At 44.0% G+C, this 17,940-nt stretch overlaps 1 protein-coding gene across 14 annotated transcripts in view; it reads right to left on the reverse strand.

The window, feature by feature from the left end:
• Positions 1-7,227: 7,227 nt before the first annotated feature.
• Positions 7,228-17,940, reverse strand: part of NFIA (nuclear factor I A) — a 342,563-nt gene continuing 331,850 nt past the window's right edge. For 12 of the 14 annotated variants that reach the window (XM_032191848.1, XM_032191852.1, XM_032191854.1 and 9 more), the window contains one exon: positions 7,739-7,828. In XM_032191848.1, the coding sequence (XP_032047739.1) occupies positions 7,811-7,828 (18 nt within the window). In that variant the 3' untranslated portion in view covers positions 7,739-7,810. Of the gene's footprint in view, positions 7,829-17,940 lie in introns of all 14 variants that reach the window. The other 2 variants (XM_032191843.1, XM_032191853.1) reach the window with 1 other exon arrangement.

Here is a 17,940-nt window from a genome sequence, read left to right on the forward strand (position 1 = left end):
AGGGCCGCCAGCACAGCTTCCCCAGCCTTGTGCCAGTTTTCATGCAGAAAGCAGGCAGAATTGCTGAAACGCAAAAAAAATTGCCTTCTGCAAATCTAAACTTCTGTGTGTTTCTTTTAGGAAAAAGGCATCAAGTGAGGAAAAACTTCAAAGTGCAGTGAAGGAAGCTTCACTTTCTGCCCCGTGCCCCAGAAGCCCTGCAGGGAGGTGCAGGACAGCACAGCCCAGGCTGGCTGCGAGGTCTCCACCATCAGCAGCGGCTGAAACGCAGCCGGCACTGCGGTGCTTGGCCAACGTGGTGGCATTTTTAGCACTTAGCTACCTTTAAAGATACATCATGGCACTTGCAGAATTAATTAATCTCGGTTAATTTTTACTAGATGTGTTTTGTGAGCGATTTAACCTGCCGAGGTTTGCTGAGATGCAGCTGGTTACCACGGCAGGAGCGATTCTGTGCAGAGGGGACACCGACAGCACAGCTGATGCACCGACTGTGGTTCAATTTAACCAAAATCCCGTGGTTTGGGGACCCTGGGGCAGCGAGGCGGGCGGGCTGGTGCTGGCCCTGTGCATGCACCCGGAGCACTTGGCCTCGCAGCGAGTCCCGCGGTGCCGCGAGCGCGCAGATACCCTGTGCAAGTAAAAAACAACACGGCCCGTTAGCATTAGCAATTTTTTATTTTCCTTTTTTGTTGCATAGGAAATGCAGTACTTGCTTCCAGTAATTGTATTGTAATGTGAGAAGGTGGTAGCACTAATGGTTGAATACAAGAGTTAAACTAATCCACACCAGCTCAAAAAACCTGCGGAGACTTAGTTGAATAAGAATGGATGCCCACAGTGATTCTCAACCAATTACAATTTTTTTCACAGAACACAGTAAAACTAAAATGGTAACTATGAGAGTCAATACAAGTATACTAGAGGCACGAGGGGCCTGACTCATAAAAAAAATGAACACGACATGGTATTAACACGGGTGTCAAGTGAATTTGCAGCAGATCTTTCACGCGGCCAGTGGAAATTTTAGTGCCCCGGGTTTAAAAGCAACACCGAGGGACTTGGCTGGACCAGTCTCGGAAAGCAGGCCAGGGCTAGGTCAAAGCTCAACTGCGCGGAGAAACCGCTGAGCCATCCAAAGCGGGGCTTTCTCCTTGATTGTGTCTCCAAAGCAAGGAATTTTGCAGCCCTTTCCCCCAAGGGACGCCCACAGCGAGAGCAAGCAGCGGCCAAGGCAGAGATGCCAAGCCGGGGACTCTCTTCCTACCATGCTCCGTCTAGAAACTCATCTTTTTTTTTTTTTTTTCCCTCATATTAATTTGTGGATGCAGATAAAAGGGGGGGATTTCACTGAACACAATTGTTTTTGTTCATGCTCGAGCATAGAAGATTAACTAAGTGGAAAATAGTCTTCCCTAACAAAAAAAAGAAGCATACAAAGTACAAAAGTTCACATTGTATACAAGTGTTCTCCTTTACGAAGGTTTTCTCTAGAGCTCAGAGGTAGCAATCTAGCGCGTTTTTCTGGTACAGACAGCATCTCTTTTTTGGAATCGAGCAGCGTGTACCTCAACGTGACAAAACCTCGCAAGGGCCGGAGCGCGGCTCGGGGTGGTCCCGTCCGCTGCCTCCCCCTTTTCTCTCGCACGCCTGCGCGTTCGAGGTGTCGGAGCATGGGCCTGCGCTTCCTCCCCTCCTGCCTCCGCGGCCCCTTGGCCCATCGATTTTTGTTCTCCTTCGGAGTTCGGGGAGGTGGGGAGGGGAAGAGGAGGGAGAGGAGAGCGAGCAGGCGCGCGTGCTGGGGAAAGAAGGACCGGCCAGAGCGTGTCCTCGGACAGAAAGCGATCCGAAATTTGGAGGAGAAAAGCCCACCAGAGTCCCGTGTTAATAGCAAATGAGCTTTTATGAATCGGGCCCAAAGTTTGTACAGAGTTTGTCTGAAGAAAAATATTGCAACTGTGCATGAAACTAAACAACCACATGAGGTTTTTTTTTTCTTTTTTTCTTTTTTTTTTTTTTTTTTTTTTTTTTTTAAGGGTTTTTTCTTCTATATGAGGAAGTCTGGTGTGAAGAAGGGTCAAGCATGGGTACCTGGTTAACCGCTGCCCATTAAGAAATCTCTCGCAAGACGAGCTCAATCTCGTTTATGGGTTTAAAGGACTGTCCCTTAAAATTTGAACTTTATGGTATGTTCTTCAGAGCAAGCTCTTTGAATTCTTAGGGTAGCTTTTTGAGACGAAAATCTTACCAGGCACAGATTTCTGGTCTCAAACACCATGTCCTGCCCTCTAGGAAAAAAAAAAAAAAAAAAAAAAAAAAAAGGAAAAAAAAAAAAGGAAAAAAAAAAGAAAAAAAAGAAAAAAAACCCAAAACACAAGTAATACTGAATTTAAGTAAATGTATACCTCCAAAATACTGAAAACACCCCAAATCAAGAAAAGACAGAATTTGCGTTCTCAGTGAAATATCTTTAAACCTATCTGACAAGAACCAAGTCAGAAAAAAAGACTAACATAACTTTGAGTAATATTCATACAGCTACTAAGCATTATGGAATAGCATGCATTAATATTGTACGGTTATTTTACATCACCTATATCAGAAGGTTCTGACAGACAGCGAAGGCTACCGGTGTAGAAAAATCTTACTTCAGAAGAGCAATATAATACAGATTTCACAGGCACTACATTTTAATATATCAGGTATTATGCTGGTTTTCTTATAACTCTTTCTGTCCTAAAGCTGGCATTATAACAATGACCAAAAAGGCAAGGATTGAAGTAAACGGAAAGTAGATACCAAAGTTGATATATTCTTTTCTTTTTTTTTTTTTTTTTTTCAGATAGATTAGTGCATAGTTTTCATGCAGATAAACACTGCTATGCATTTACATTGTTGGAAAGCAGAGTGAATTGAGCCCAAGTTGTCACATTTTTGTAAATCATTTTGCCAGCCTGTAATAGCACCATGTAATGGATTTGCATTAAACATTAAATTGATTTCAGAATTGGTGACACAGTATTCACTACAGTTAAGTGCTATGGAATAGCTTCAATGTTACCTGCTATATATCAAAGCAATTTTCATCCCACTGCTTTTTTATTGGAAAAAATAAAAGGAAAATGTACTCGATACTAATTAGACTATTGCGCAGCCTTGGACTTGATGATGGCATAGCTGGGTTTACTGTCAAACAGTAATACATGCATTGACTTCAAGACAAAATTGGCATTGTAAGCTTGATTTAATGAAAATCCTGCCTAGCAGGCAGTGTTAACTTCACAAGACCTGCCTCCAACAGACCTCATGAGGTTTATTTTGTTATTTATTTATTGTTTAGGTGCCATTGAAGCTCTCCTTACATTGTCATGCCGGTTATGGTTTTAATTTTGTTCGATGGAGGCCTTCTACCAAAAAAAAAAAAAAAAAAAAAAAAGATATTTCCAGAGACACAATGCAAAGTACAATATTAACTGACATTCTTAAAAAAAATTCACCACAAGGAAAAAAAAACTGTTTTAGGCTATGTATCTGGGTTTTTTGTATTTTTGTACAGTAAATATTTTATAACACTGTTACTACAAAGCTGCAAATATACGGAACAAAGAGAAATAGAGAAAGAAAAAAAAAATGTTAGAGGGATTTTGCATATTCCTGTGGGCTGACTGAATACTGTGGAGTTGAGAAAACTTGGTGTTTCTGTTCCCCTTCGGCCTTAAGGGGGAGGGGGAATAAACAGCAGAGACAAAGTGTACCATGGCTGCCTAACTTTAAGCCCGTAAGTTTTTATTATAAAGGAAGAGGAATAAATAATGGCATTGCTGGGGTGTGCGGCATGATAAAAGCAAGTGCCCTAGTTCAAAAAGAGGAAAAAGAAAGGAATTAACTGGCAAAGTCAATTCGCGCTAAGCACTTTTCCTAGGCCTTTCAATTTGGATGGGTGGGTGGGTGACTGCAGGTCAGAGAATTTGTGCGTCTGACAACTTCTGGAGAGAAGGAGACGGGGAGGGGAGAAAAAAGTTGTTCGCGTGATGAAAAAAAAACAAAAACCAAAAACATAACTGCTAGAGCAACCTGGAGGGAAGAGGGCCCGAAACCTGCTGCTGCTGAGCCAGGGCCGGGGCGTGGGCACGGCGCTGCCCTGCCAGGCCTCCGCTCCTCGCCCTGCTGCCGCGGCGGCTGCGTGGCAGCAAGGTGAACAAAAAACGGGATTTAGTGTGTAATGCTTTACAACCCCTGTTGGTGAACACCCTCGACCGCCTACCTAATGTTTTAAAGCCTTTAAAACATTTTTTTTTTTCTCGCAATTCTGCTCAGAATTCCCTAACTTTAGCGTCATCAAACTTAATATGACAAAATACCTTCAAAAATACAGCATACCTGTAATGTCCATTTACAATGGTTCTTCAGTAGCCTATACTTCTCAAGCATAGGAATATGCTATACCATTGAGAGAAGAAAAATAACTGTATTTAAATACATACAAAAAGGAAACAGGAAAGTTTTTAACTTAAATCCAGTTCCCAAAGGAAAAAAAAAAAAAAAAAAAAGCAATTCTATGAACGCTGCCTTTATAACGAACAATCAGAAATTCCACTAAGCTAATTTGACAGAAATTTTTCCTCATTTAAACAACATTACAAAAGTCCTGCATTATAAAATAGGGTAGAATAAATCAGTGTAATCAATAAAACTATACAACATACAAATTACATATCTTCTGAGTGGGCAGTTTAATTCTCTCTCTTTGCAGCCATGACTACAACATGCTCACTAAAAACAACTAACTGCCCAAACTATTGCTTAGTTTGTTTTGTTTAAAAAAGGGTGCAATTTTATTGTATATACAACCAATTTACTGGTAATACCTTGTCTCATAGCAAGGTTCTGACAAAATGTTTGTCTAGGCTTTTTTCCCTTCACTGTGAAGCACTGAAAGCTGCTATTTTTTTTAGTGCACATATGTCTTAATAAAGTAATGCCCAGCTAAGTGCTATAGGGAAGGCAAAGGATGCTGGCTAGAGGATGTGATACCATATACTAACAATCACACAATACAATAGAGCAAAATGACTACTCAACCACTTATCAGACACATATGAAAATCCAAAACATTTTATTTTTTCCTTAAATAGAGAATAACCAGTAAACAATTTTCAGAACTTGGAAGTTTAAAAACGTGCATATAAAAATGGGCATTATATACTTTTATTGAATGTGGATTGATTGCAGTCTGCTAATAAAAATGGGTGTGGGATCTGAAGAAAAAGGAAGTTTTTTTTTTTTTTTTAAGGCTTGCTTGTGAAAGGAACAGTTGTAAAACAAAAATTGCTTGAAGCAGGGTTCAGCTTAGTGCTTCACAGTTTGACTGCTTCTCTAAGAAGAGCCCTTCCTGCATGTGCATTCAAAATCACAAAAGTACAAAGACAAACACCTAAAACACACTGCGTCAAGTGCAGCACCAACTTTGGTCAAATAAAAAAAAATTAAAAGAAAAATTAATAATTGCTAAGCTTTTCTACATGATATAAGCAGGTATTGCATATTTTCATATATCTGGGAAAAAAAAACAAAAACAAAAACAAAAACAAAACAAAACAAAAGGAAGACTCCAAATAAAATGTAAAATGCAGCAACATCCAAAAATACTGATAATCTAGCATCTACAGATCTCAGAATAGCACTGCCACTGACCATACAGGACAATAAACACTACTCCTATCTGCGGAACAACTAACATCCTATTTAATTCTAGATGTTGAAACTGACAATGGCTGACATAAAAGTCACATTTACAAAAAGTGTCTCCAAATGCTTGACTAGGGAAAAACCCCTTTCAATATAGGAACATGTGCAACAATTCCACAAATAATCGCTATCCAGGGCAAGGCACATTGATATGGAATTTTTTTTTTGTTTCGTGCAAATTAAGAAAACAAAACAAAACATTGTTTCAGGGAAAAGATGAGGAGCAAAGTGTCTTCCCAAGAATTTCAGTTACTTGATTGTATAGGACAGTAGTAGAAACCCTTCTGAAGGGTCGAACAAACATAGTTTAAAGGCAAGTGCCTGGAATAGGGATTACAATATTGTGTCTTAATGCACTCTACTTTACCCTACATTAACTATATAAAAATTAGTTACTAACACTAGAACATGCAGAGACTTTCTCTGATTAGCTGGACTTGCCAACCAGAACGTATATATATGTATAGTATAGGAAACCTTCTTAAAGTTGCATGTGAAGCAAAGGGGTGCTCCGCTGTCTGATAGAAAAAATCACTTGCACTCTTTTTTTTTTTCTTTTTTTTCCTTTTTTTTGTACATAAGATACAGGACGTTTGGGGTCCAAACTTTTTTTTTTTTTTTTTTTTTTTCTTCTTCAGCAAGTGCCCTTGCTTTGAACTGGCATAAGTTGTAATATCAGCATTTGTTTCTGTATTGTTTTCTTCGCAGTCCAGAAAATGTACCAGTTCAGGGACACAAAGGTGTTTTAATTTCTGGACCGTTCTATATTATTCCCAAGGTGTTTGAGAACTGATAAACCCTATATTGCCGGAAACACGTAAAATTTGTCAGAATTGGCATAATCCATTATAGTGACTTTTAGCTTATAAAATTAACAGATATTATGATTTAATTTTAGTTATGTGCTTTGATAACAGAAAATGATTAATTAGCATTTAATGTAGTTAACATATTGTGGTAAAAGCACCATTAGATTTGTTTTTTTTTTTTTTTTTAATTTTCCTTCAGTTTTAAAGGGATACAAGTTCAACAATAAAAAACATAAAAAGCAAAAATAGCTCCCCTTTTTCTTGCAAGGCTGTTTTTTACCCCAATAATTTAGAGTCCTGGGGTGGAAGGACTTGGAAAACAAAAATAGAATTTTCAACAATCTCTATCTTACAAAGATATTTAGCTATCCAATGAAATTGCACTTTACTCAATTCAAAATTCGATTGTTTTGATTGATTCCTGTCAGTTTCTGTCAAAACAGACCAACTTCCCCATTTCTGCGTGAATTTTTGTGTAATTGTTGAAAATTGTTGAAAAATGTTTTTTTTAATGTAAGTGCAGCATTTCAAACTTTTTTTTTCTTTTTTTTCTTTTTTTTTTTTTTTTAGTGAATAGTAGTAGTTCGATGTTTTAAATCGCTCTGCAATCGAGTGGAAAAAAATTGTTGACAATGCTCTTATGGTTCATGTTACGTATCTAAGTGCCGACTGTAAAAAAAAAAAAAAAAGAACAACAAAAAAACCTGCATTTTTTTTTCCGATATGTTACAGAAAAACATGCTCTATGTCTGTCCGGTAAGTTATATATTGCAGAATTCAGCTACTACAAAAGTTATAGTTTAAGTGTGTTTCATGATTTCTCAAGAAGTCTCACACCTGTATGGGAAAAAATCGATGAGGATACTGTAAAACAGTTAGGCTCCATATGGAAAGTGTGTTACAAGAGCGAGTTGGTAAGCAGCAGCAGAGGCTAGTTCTACTCAGTGTCACCTAACGCTTACACTACCAATGAAACACTTCAAAAGTTATGAAGCCCAACCATTTCCAGCACCATAGGAGAAATTACAACAGTCCTAAAGTTGTCTAAAAAAAAAAAAAAATCTCGAAAAAGTTACGGCCTTTGCCATTCAACCATAACGTTTGCCATTTCCATGTACGAGTTTGCTGTCGGTGTCTGCTCGCCTCCCCTTCCGCCGATGTGAAGTCGCTGCGCTGCGTTGCTGCTGCTTCGTGTTACAGAGGTGGGAAGGGGTCAGGTGGTCTGTCCGGTGGGTGGTGGGAAGCGGAGACTTTTATCCCAGGTACCAGGACTGCAAGAGAGAAGAGGAGACTTCGTCAGCCCGGCCGCTCGCTTTCGCTGCCGCGGGAAGGGCTCTGAGCGCCGCGGCGATCCTCGGCCGCCAAGAGGGGGGCTAATTGAGGCTGTGACGAATCGACCTAATTACAAAGCTTAATTAAAAATACTGTACAAATCAATATATTTTTTTTTCAGCGACAGTCGCTGGACATAGCTACAGACGAACACGGGGGTCATGTCATGTTACAAGTTATCAATCTTTTTAATAGATTATGGCTTGAAGATCCCTCTAGCTCACTTTTGTCTAATCCCCTGAAAAGGCGATACACATTCGCGTCTCGGTGCCATTTATCACCCTGCAGTCGGGGTTTTCTTGGGTATTTAGGCATGTGCCAGCATAAGCATCTGTTGCTTTATACTGCCCTGCTTCAACTGTCTCACTGGAACAGATGCACAGAAATTCAACAACAGGGCTGTTTTCTTAGGAGAAAGTGGATCGCTAGAGAAAAGCGAGGATAAAGCAAATCTGGGGGAAAGTGGATCAGCGAAAATGTCCCGTATCTCTGGGCATACTTGTGTTGCAAAACAAAACGCAAACCTCAACTAATAGCTTTTCTTTGGGGGGGAAAAAAATCTTTTTTTTTTTTTTTTTTTTTTTTTCCCTTTCCAAAGGGAGGAAATTGCCTGGGATTTTAGCTCTGCGGAGCACACAACAATAACGTCCTTAACCCAAAGGCGCAGATGCTGGGGCACAGAAAGCAGCTCCACTCCCCGGCAGGACAACACGTGGGGCTGAGGGGCTGGGACGGTGCCGGGGAGACCCCAAAGGGCCGTGCCAACCCGAACCCCAGATGAATGAGGGCAGTGTAAGGCCCGGGGACCGTGCGCAGGGGCAGCGACACGTCGCGGTGGGAGCACACCAGCGAGCAGCAGCGATTTAGCCCAAAGTAAAACAAAACGAGCAGAAAAGGCCCAGGTATTAGAGGACTGCTGCTGACACCCCGCGTTTTTAGCCTGGGCCCTGTAATGTATGAGGTGCATACGTGTGCAGGTATAAACTGACGACAAGTTTTACCAACTTTTTCCTCTATTCCTTTTCAGCATCTGACTTGATTGATAGTACAATCAACCCGGGGAGGATTTATGAACATTTACAGAAAACTCTGAGGCAAGTTTTGTGTGGGACTTCAAGATTATGTGGTCTTGCCATGGAGGTAGGAACCGGTAAAATAAATAGCACGATCGCAGGAGTTGTCCCGCTTCCAGTACACCTCATTAACGAACTCTTCCTTCGCTCGCCCTCCTGAATACAAACACGCCAGTCCCATATCGGCTCCATCTATTGCCTACAGATTTTCTATTTAGACTTAAGCGGGCTGTAATTAAGCGAAATAGCTCTCATATGTAAAGTTCATAAACAGAGAGGAGTTCCTGCAGGATTCGCGAGGCGGTGCCAAGTCCTGGCCCCCTGGTTGTGCGGGGGAGAGGCGCGGGGGCCCTGGGCCCTCCCGGGCCTGGCGGGAGCATCTCCGGCGGCCTTGGGCCGGGCCTGCAGCCGTGGAGAGGCCGCAGCGAGGAGCAAAGGGGTTAAAAATTCAGCGCCGATCGTTTCAAATCTATATCGCAGATGTCCAATTGGCTCCCGTCGCCGCCGGCCCGGCCACATGGCTCGGCAGCCGGGTGACGGCAGCGGGAGCTGCCCTGGCCTCGCAAGGCCCCTCTGACTTCGCAGCAGATTGCTCAAAAAAAAAAAAAAAATAATAATAATAATAGAGGAGGACGGGAAGGGAGCTGCCGCGCTGTGGAGGCCGGCTGCTCCCCGCTGGCTCTGAGCGGGGATGAAGGCTGCCTTCCCGCTGCCGGCCCCCGTTTCGGGGATGCCCTGGGCCTGTCCGTCCGTCTGTCCTTGTGCCCGTCCGTCCATCCGTCCATCCGCCCCGTCCGTCCCGCGCGGCCGCGCTCCCCCACGGCCCGGCGCTCCTTCACGCGTCTTGCTATTCAGCCTGCGCCTCGCAGACAAGGTTACCCCAGAGCGGCTCTGTAATCCTTCACTGAAATAGGCTTTATTGATTGCTCTGGTCTATTGTTCCCTTTTCAAGTCCCCCAAGTTCAAGTTCATCCCGGTGTTACATCATGTCTCGTTGCTACGAGCAACCAGACAGCCCCAGACGTGACTGTCATTAGCAAGAGCCGCGCTGCGCCCTCCCACCGCCCGCCAGCCGCTCTGACGTAGCAGCCCGCTGCAAACACATTGAAGTATTTATTCTGCCTAATTTATGACCTACACAGCGAGAGAGACCCCCACTCCAAAAACCAACACTGTTGTGTATTTAATTAATCTGTCTTTCTCTGGCACTTGGGAAAGTTAGACAAAGGTCTAATTATTGTGTTTCGCTCCCCACACTTTTCTTTTTGGGGTGACTATTTGCATGGGAAAAGAAGCGGCGAGGCTCCGCGCGAGTCCCCTCCCTCCAAAACACCTTTTTTTTCTCCCCTGCCCTATTGACATTTCATGAAATACTTTAGCTGCTTAAGGGAATTAGAAAAAAAAATCTGATGTGAATGTAACTCCTTCTGAGTTGGTATTCAGTAACACAAATCAACTCATGACATGTTTAAATTTAAATGCTAACCACACACTCTGAGAGTTACTTTAAAGGTTAGTTTTTAATCAATAGAAGTTGCTGACTCTGGAGTTTTTCGCTGCGCAGTGCAGCTCTGGGGCCTTTGTCTAGCGTTAGGCTTTCAAACTTTTTTTTTCTTGAGATGATTTTAGCAATGATTTGCAGACACAGAGTGCTATTGTGCTCTTGACTAGCAACATGTCAATAAAGGAGTAGAGTTACCATGCACCAGGGTGTCAATATGACTCCTGCAGACACTGCTCAGCCTTAATACCGATGCAAAACTTAATTAACCCTTACGGGATCAAACCCAAACTGCACGGGTATTTTTTAAACTCCCGTGCAGGGGCTCCGGACTGACTTTACTGAAAAGCTGCTTTTAAAGGAGCCAAACTCCAAGTACCTCGCAAACAGCTGCACCGCGCGCTGGCTGTTCCTGCAGCCCGGCTTTGATGAAATGTTTTATGGGCTGAGGCAGCAGAACAGCAAGACAGAGAGTGCATTTACTCATCAGATCCCACCAGCACTGCTCTCAGGATACCGTTTTAATTTAGAGCGTCTTACAGCTGAAATGCACACACAGAATGATCCTCCTTTTCTACTAATCATTCTAATATTAAGATCTCATATCCCCCTCAAGCCTCCTATACATGTCTAAGTCTTCCCGGATTATGTCTGAAGAGCTCCATTGTCCTTCTGAAGCACCTGTGAAACTTTCCTGCAAGGGGAGAGGAGACCTCAGTGCCTCGAATGAACACGTCCGGGAAGCATATTAAGTGTCGGAGCTCTGATAGTTGTGATCTGCCGGGTGTTTTGCACGGTTAGGGGGCTCGGGGCAGGGGGGGAGAAGCCCAGGTCCATACCTTGGGACTGCTGACTTATTTTTTGCTTTCTTTCAGGGTGCTGCACAACTTGGTGCGAGCGGGGCTCTCCCGTCGAGCCCCCTCATGCGTTTTATCCCTTCGCGTCCTGTAATCTATCCGACTACACCCAGCTGGAGAACAGCGTATTGCCTTTCTTAATTTAAAATCTCCATTTAAATCATGTGCACTATCACAATACAGTCAGGACGATATGATCTCCTTGCATTTTCATAAAAGAGCCAGTATTTTATTTCCTCTCTATTTACTTTGCAGTACTATTGTACCAGCAAGTTTAGAGCTAAATGAATCCAGTGGAGCTAAAGGTCCTACTCAGTGCAATTACTGCCGCACCGCTGTCAGTGCCACCACAGGTCTGTATTGTCCTGCGGAGCATCCTGCTGTCCTTCCCCGGTGCTCAAGGTGAAACATCAGAAAGAATTCTGCAGTCCGGCACGAGATCTTCGCTTCCCTTTCTCCAGTCAAATGAAGAAGTAATCTCATCAGGTCGAAAAGTGCTGACTAAGGATTTAATAAAGTGCCTGCAGATGTGTGTCATCTCTAAGGTATTCAACTCATGTAATGCAAAACAGTTCCACACCGAATGTGCTTATAAAATTCCATTTAACCATTGCAGAGCTCTATTTTACTGTTCTCGGAGGAGTATTATCACACTTTTTTTTTTTTTCTAATTTACAGCACCATGAAAGTTGAAACTCTATACTGCCAGTATCTGAGAATCCTCACAGTAGTAAGGTTTTATGAACCATAAACAATATCTACTTGACTGAATCCTAAACAGGAAGTCTGAAATGGCAATTATGTGTCTTTGATAGCGGGAGTCTATTTGTTTCCTATGCTGTTCTGAAGATAGCACAGACACACAAAAATCCTTCAGCAACTTCTGACAATCGGGTCCTTTGTATTGGAAGAACAGCGAGGAAGCGCTCTGCGATTCACGATGTTTAAAAGGAGAAAAGCTGAAAGTGCCTCATTGACTTCGGTAGCAGTTTCTGCCTGCGTCAGGAACGCAGACACCGGCCCATTGTTTATAAAAACCTTCTTAAAACAGCCTTCCTGTGCGACATGTTTTATCCCCGGCTCCCTAGCCTAGCCGTGAACACGGCTCATGCGTTTCCAAACAGAAAGACAATCAAACGAAAACTTGTTAAATTTACTTCTACCTGCACATCCCCTGCGCTAACAATGAGGCCTTTCAGCTCGCGCAAAAAGTGAAGGTTGTAAAGCAGCCCTATCTGTTTTTCAAATTAAGAAGTTAAACAAAAGTCCTCAAGGGCAAAGTTTAACGCTGCGGAAGGAGGTTGTTAATGTGGAATCCAGAACTGGGTGTGACAGTTGGCTTATTTCTCCGGGCGATGTGGGTTATTTAAGGACATTCACACATTTGAAACTCTGACAAACTCCGCACACAGGAGATTTTTCTTCACCTCATCCACTTAGGGCTAAGACCTGCTCCGCGCCGGCCATTTTCTTTACGATTCGGCCTGGTTGGGCCGTGTTGGTGCGCAGTGCCGGCAGAGCGCCGGCAGCTGTCGGGACTTCAAACGCGTCTGCCGCTGCACCGCGGCCGTTGCTGCCCCTGGCACGGCTGCAGCAAGTTATCACTGCTCCGTCCTGGGCGGGGAAATCCACCTTTGATAAGGGCTTGAATTAAAAAAACCATCAACCTTGCAGCTTTAGAGCTTGCCGGCAAAGAGGCTGTTTGAGCAGCAGAGCTGAACCTGAACCACGACCGCCGGGCACCTGCAAGGATTCATCACGGCGCATCAGTTCATTTGTTTTGTTTGGGGATGACATTTCGGTCATTGCAAGAACTTCAAGGCAATCAGAAACATTAACCCTGGGATGGCGCATCGGGGTAACGAGTCCTTCTGGTTTTAAAGATAAAGTGAGAATGTAAACAGCTAGGTAGCAAGCTGGTCTGTTAGACATCGCCTTGTGAAAGCTGCCGGCACGGCTCTTCCCTATGGCAGGTCATCTGAAAGTAAGAGGCCAGAACTTGGGCTTTGGTATGGTTTCAAAAGGGCTGCCAGGATGAGTGAAGTTTGTGGTAATACGGCTTCTGGTGCAACTGGAGCGAGGGCTCCTGCCCTTAGAGCAACCACATCCACTTCACCCGTGCCTGCACTCGTCCCACTTTTCTATTGGTTTCTCCAGAGTTTCTCCAGGCATGAAATTTGATCCTACTGTGTAAACCGAAAGGTGAATATTGAAGACAAGGTCACCTTTGTGCCTATGCAAGTCATTTTCTTAGAGCTGGGATTAATTATTTAGTAATTATATTTTCCAAAATGGAATACCAAAAGGGACGTAAGTAGCATGTTGGTCATCCCCAAAGGGACATAAAACAGTGAGTGAATCTTCTGGTTGTCCAAAATCCAAACCCAGGAGAGTCACACGCCCCACTACGAGCATATTTATACTGTCTCGAGGAAGATAAAACCTGTCCCGGGAGGGACACTAGTCTCCAGGCGATGTGTACAGTAGCGCTGCATCCAATAGCTTTTGCGAGAATGCCAATTGTGGCAAACTGCATTAAATTATGTGCAATAATTCTGTAATATGGACTTCTGCCTGCTGACTATTAAAAATGTATAGTAGTCCAAACCACTTCTCTCCTGGGACCAACAAGCTCACTTCAGGCAAGATTTCTGCTTGGGTTCAAACCTCAAGTTGGGAATAGCTCGTGTTTTTAACTAAGTCACCCCAAACCCTCCCAAACCTATGAAAACACACTCATACAGTAACTCCTGCTGTTGTTCCAGACATCTGAATGTTCCAGTAAAGTGTCCCAGCTGGCCCCAGATGTTTCTCAAGTATAAAGCAATGCTCTGAGTGCTGGACCCCCTGCCGCCCGAACCTGAAGCTCAGCGGATTAAAGATTGACTGCGCTATGACATATTCACATTTAGTCTGAATATAATACAGCGAAGACTTATCAATGGCAAATGTTTGAAATGTAATCCAGCAAGCAGAGTAGGCTGGCACTTTGAATATGATGTATAAATAATGTATGGGAACTTAAGATCTAAATTAGATCTACAGGAAGAAAACTTTCCCTTTTCTCTGACTCTAAAAGAAAGTTCTCTCACAATGAGGTCATTTTTATGTCGCTCTTTCAGTTTACAATTGTGCTTTTGGACAGAAGATCTTCATTTTACTTTGGAAACAATTTGTGAGTTAAAGTTTTGCCCCCGCTTTTCTAAACAGTTAAGTGAACGAGTTTGTTTATTAGTAAATTGACTTTGAAATCTTCAAAATAACTGCTAAACTTCGTCATACTCTGAAAGCTCACTGCAGTAATGCTAAACCGTAACCCTTGCTGTTAAAAAAAAAAAAAAAAAAAAAAAAAAAAGATAGTTGAGTGAAAGAGCGAGGAAAAAAAAAAAAGAAGGGGAGAAAGAGAGAGAAACAATCCCATTTCGGTTTTTTGTTAGAGGACGGCATACTACATAGATCAGAGACTTTTCAAAAAATAAAAACCCCCACTGTACACAAAGCACAGGAAAATGTGAGGAAAAAAGGAAAAACCTAAAAGCAGCTTAGAATGTGTTAACTCTGCCATTCTGTCAGCTTAAAGAGTATTTTATGCTTGATCAACAGCTCTCTTTTATTATGCTTTTCTTTCATTCATTCAAGACATCAAAGACCAGAACCACCAGTGTACCTGATCTACCAGAAGAACTTGTAAGGGTGTTCTAAAGAAACGGGGGTATTGGGAGCCAGACACCCCTGCGGACAAGGCAGTTCAAAGAGAATATTTCAACAATGATTACATTTTGTAAATCTTTGTACGAAAGACAGCTTATTTCCTGCTTTTTCATGAAAAATAGATTCTATCCATTAAAGTGAGCCCACAGTATGAAAGTTACTTGAGATCTGAGGTACAGCAAGCGGATTAAGTGGATGGTGAGATGAAATCTTTGAGAGAGATGATGGCTTTCTGTGATATTTGTCGCTGCCATAAGGTTTTCTGACTGGGATAGAAACTTTTTTTTATTTTATTTGGAGTCTCGCTGGTGGCAGCGAAGACGTTTGCAAAAGCAAAATAAACCAAAATGAAACAGAAAGGAAAATCCTAACAAATAAAGGAACTAAGAAAACAAATGGCTGCAAAACCCTTTTGACATGTTTAAAAGAAAAAAAAATATATATTTGCCTTACTCTAAAAATCGCAGGCTAGCCATTTAAATCCCACAGATGACTCCAAAGTGCAGCACACAGAATCAAGCCAGCTGTTTACTTTGCAAAGCCCGTGGTGGTTTCTGCATTGATAAACTATATAACCTCACACACACAGAAGGGATTTTAGCTATGCCAGACCTCATTGCTCTGTCCTGGTCTCTTTATGCGCTGTCACAGAATAAAAATGATCCTAACACAAACCCTGAAATAATATCTTGCTCCAGAAAGGACATCTTTGTAGATATTTCCTGAGCAACTGCCAAAAAGATTTTTTTTTTTTTTCACCCATTCATCCTTTCAAAGTTTTGCTACAGACACAGCCAAAATTGTTTGGGAGTCACCAGAAATGACCCAAGTATGTCCCACTGGCCAAAAGCAGCTGGGGGGAAGGTGCCCCTGTGCCCAGTGGCTGTGCTGGCTGCGGGCAGAGCCTGGTGGTGGCCGCACCGTCCCCACCTCACCTGGGGCTGCTGGCGGGGCCGCGAGCTGCTCCTCGCCTCCCCTGTCTTGTGCAAGGGGAAGAGGAGATATCAGTGCACATTTTATCAAAGGAGCAAATAAAGGCCTTAAAAGCTGCCCTGCGGTTTGCATTTGCTATTGTGATTTAAAAGTAAATACGCTGCGAAGGGATTTTAATTTCTGCACTCTTTCTGCCTCACTTTTGAGACTGCCCTGTATTTTATCCTCTAGCAGCACAGTTAAATTTACTCAGAAGTGCCAACAGTTCGACAGTTAAATCTCACTTATTTCTTCCCCTCCGTGAAATAAAGTGCACATCCGGACTGAGATCCGCTTATAACCTCACGCAAGGGGCTCCCACCAGAGCCCTCGGCGCAGGCTGGGACGGCAAACGCGCCGTGCTGCCACTTTCCACCCTTCAGCGAGGAGGAACGAGCCGCTCGGGAGCCTCAGGGAGCCCGTTCCCCAAAACCCTCGCCCGCCGTCCCCCTGTCCCCACGCTGTGGTGGCCGGGGCCCCCTCCTCGCCCGGCGCCTCCGGACGCGGCACAAAGCCTGGAGCCCCCCAGGCCCGCAGCTCCCGGCCCCTCACGGCCGCCCGCTGCCCGGCCCCGCTCCGGCAGCGCGTTCGCAAGTTCAAGTTCAGGTTTAAGCGAAATAAAACGCTCCTCGGGAGTCTATAGCCAGCCCTCATTTACATGTGATCCCTCTGAACTTCGCCTGCGCCAGCGCGCCCTGTTTCCAGGGCCCGCCGAAGGAATGTTTTACAGTTAGAGCCCGCAGTGCTTTCTCAGGCATTTTAGACCCAGAGGCCCAAGTTTCAAGCTGCAGCATTAAAAGTTTCCACAGAGCTACTGCAGAGAGAGGGAGGAAGGAGGGGGGCAGGGAAATGAGGAGAACAATATCGTCTTAATTGTCTCTATATAGCTCCACAGTTAAAGTATTACTTTTTAAAGGGACATAATTTATTCTAGCGGCACGGTGTTATAACAACCAGTACATACTTTCACCGCGGCGTAACCCGCTCCATTCTTCATTGTGCTCTCTGGTTTTGTTGCTTTTGCAGAACTCCTTGTTACCGAGTCCCCCCATACTGTACTTACAGTTTTATTCAATTTAAGCCAGTTCCTGCAGTCCTCAGGCAAGCGAAACTCTCCCGAAGCCTCAGGAGTTTTGCCTGCATCAGGACTGCAAAAATAATCTCCCCACAACCACCATTTCCCCCGAAAATTTCTGTACTTTTATTGCTTTAGACAATCAGGGAAAGTCATCCAAAAAAAATCAACCCCCGGCCTGGGCCTCCCAAGCTCCATTTGCAGCGAGGCAGCCTGAGCACGCGCACGCACACACACAGACACAGGCACACAGACACAGACACACGGACACACAGACAGACAGACGGACAGACAGACACACTGCCCCCAGCCCCTGCCTGCTGCAGGGAGCTGCCTGCATGGGGTGGCCCGGGAGACAGGGCTGAGCCGCTGCGAAGGCTCCGTTTTTGGGATAGTTTTGGGGCACAAAGGGGAGTTTTGAGCTGTTTTTCTGGCTTGCCTTGCGAGTCCTATTAGAGCAAGAGGAAAGCGCGGGGAGGGGAATTAATAACCCGAGCTGGAGGGAGAGAGAGAGTGCTCCGCACCAGGCTCCGAAATCCTCCCAAAAGCCTTCGGTGCCTGGTCTCTGCCCGGCACCGAATGTCTGTGGGTGAAGCAGACAAATGAGCAGTCACGCCGTGCTGCCGGGAAGGCAAAGGCAGCACGAGCGAGCCGATAAAGGCAGGGAAGGAATAGGGGGGATGCCCGTGCAAGGGGCAGCGAGGCAGTAGGGACGGGGCTGTGTGGACTGACAGACAGCCTGGGGGCTGGGGACAGGGGATTTGAGGCAACGGGATGTTGTCTGAGGTGGGCAGTGAAATTGGAGAGACCTCAGGAAGGGAAGAGGGACCAGGATTTCTGCAGGTCCTAGGTGTGCTGGGCA

This window comes from Aythya fuligula, chromosome 8 (assembly GCF_009819795.1).
Source record: "Aythya fuligula isolate bAytFul2 chromosome 8, bAytFul2.pri, whole genome shotgun sequence".
NCBI classification, from domain to species: domain Eukaryota; kingdom Metazoa; phylum Chordata; class Aves; order Anseriformes; family Anatidae; genus Aythya; species Aythya fuligula.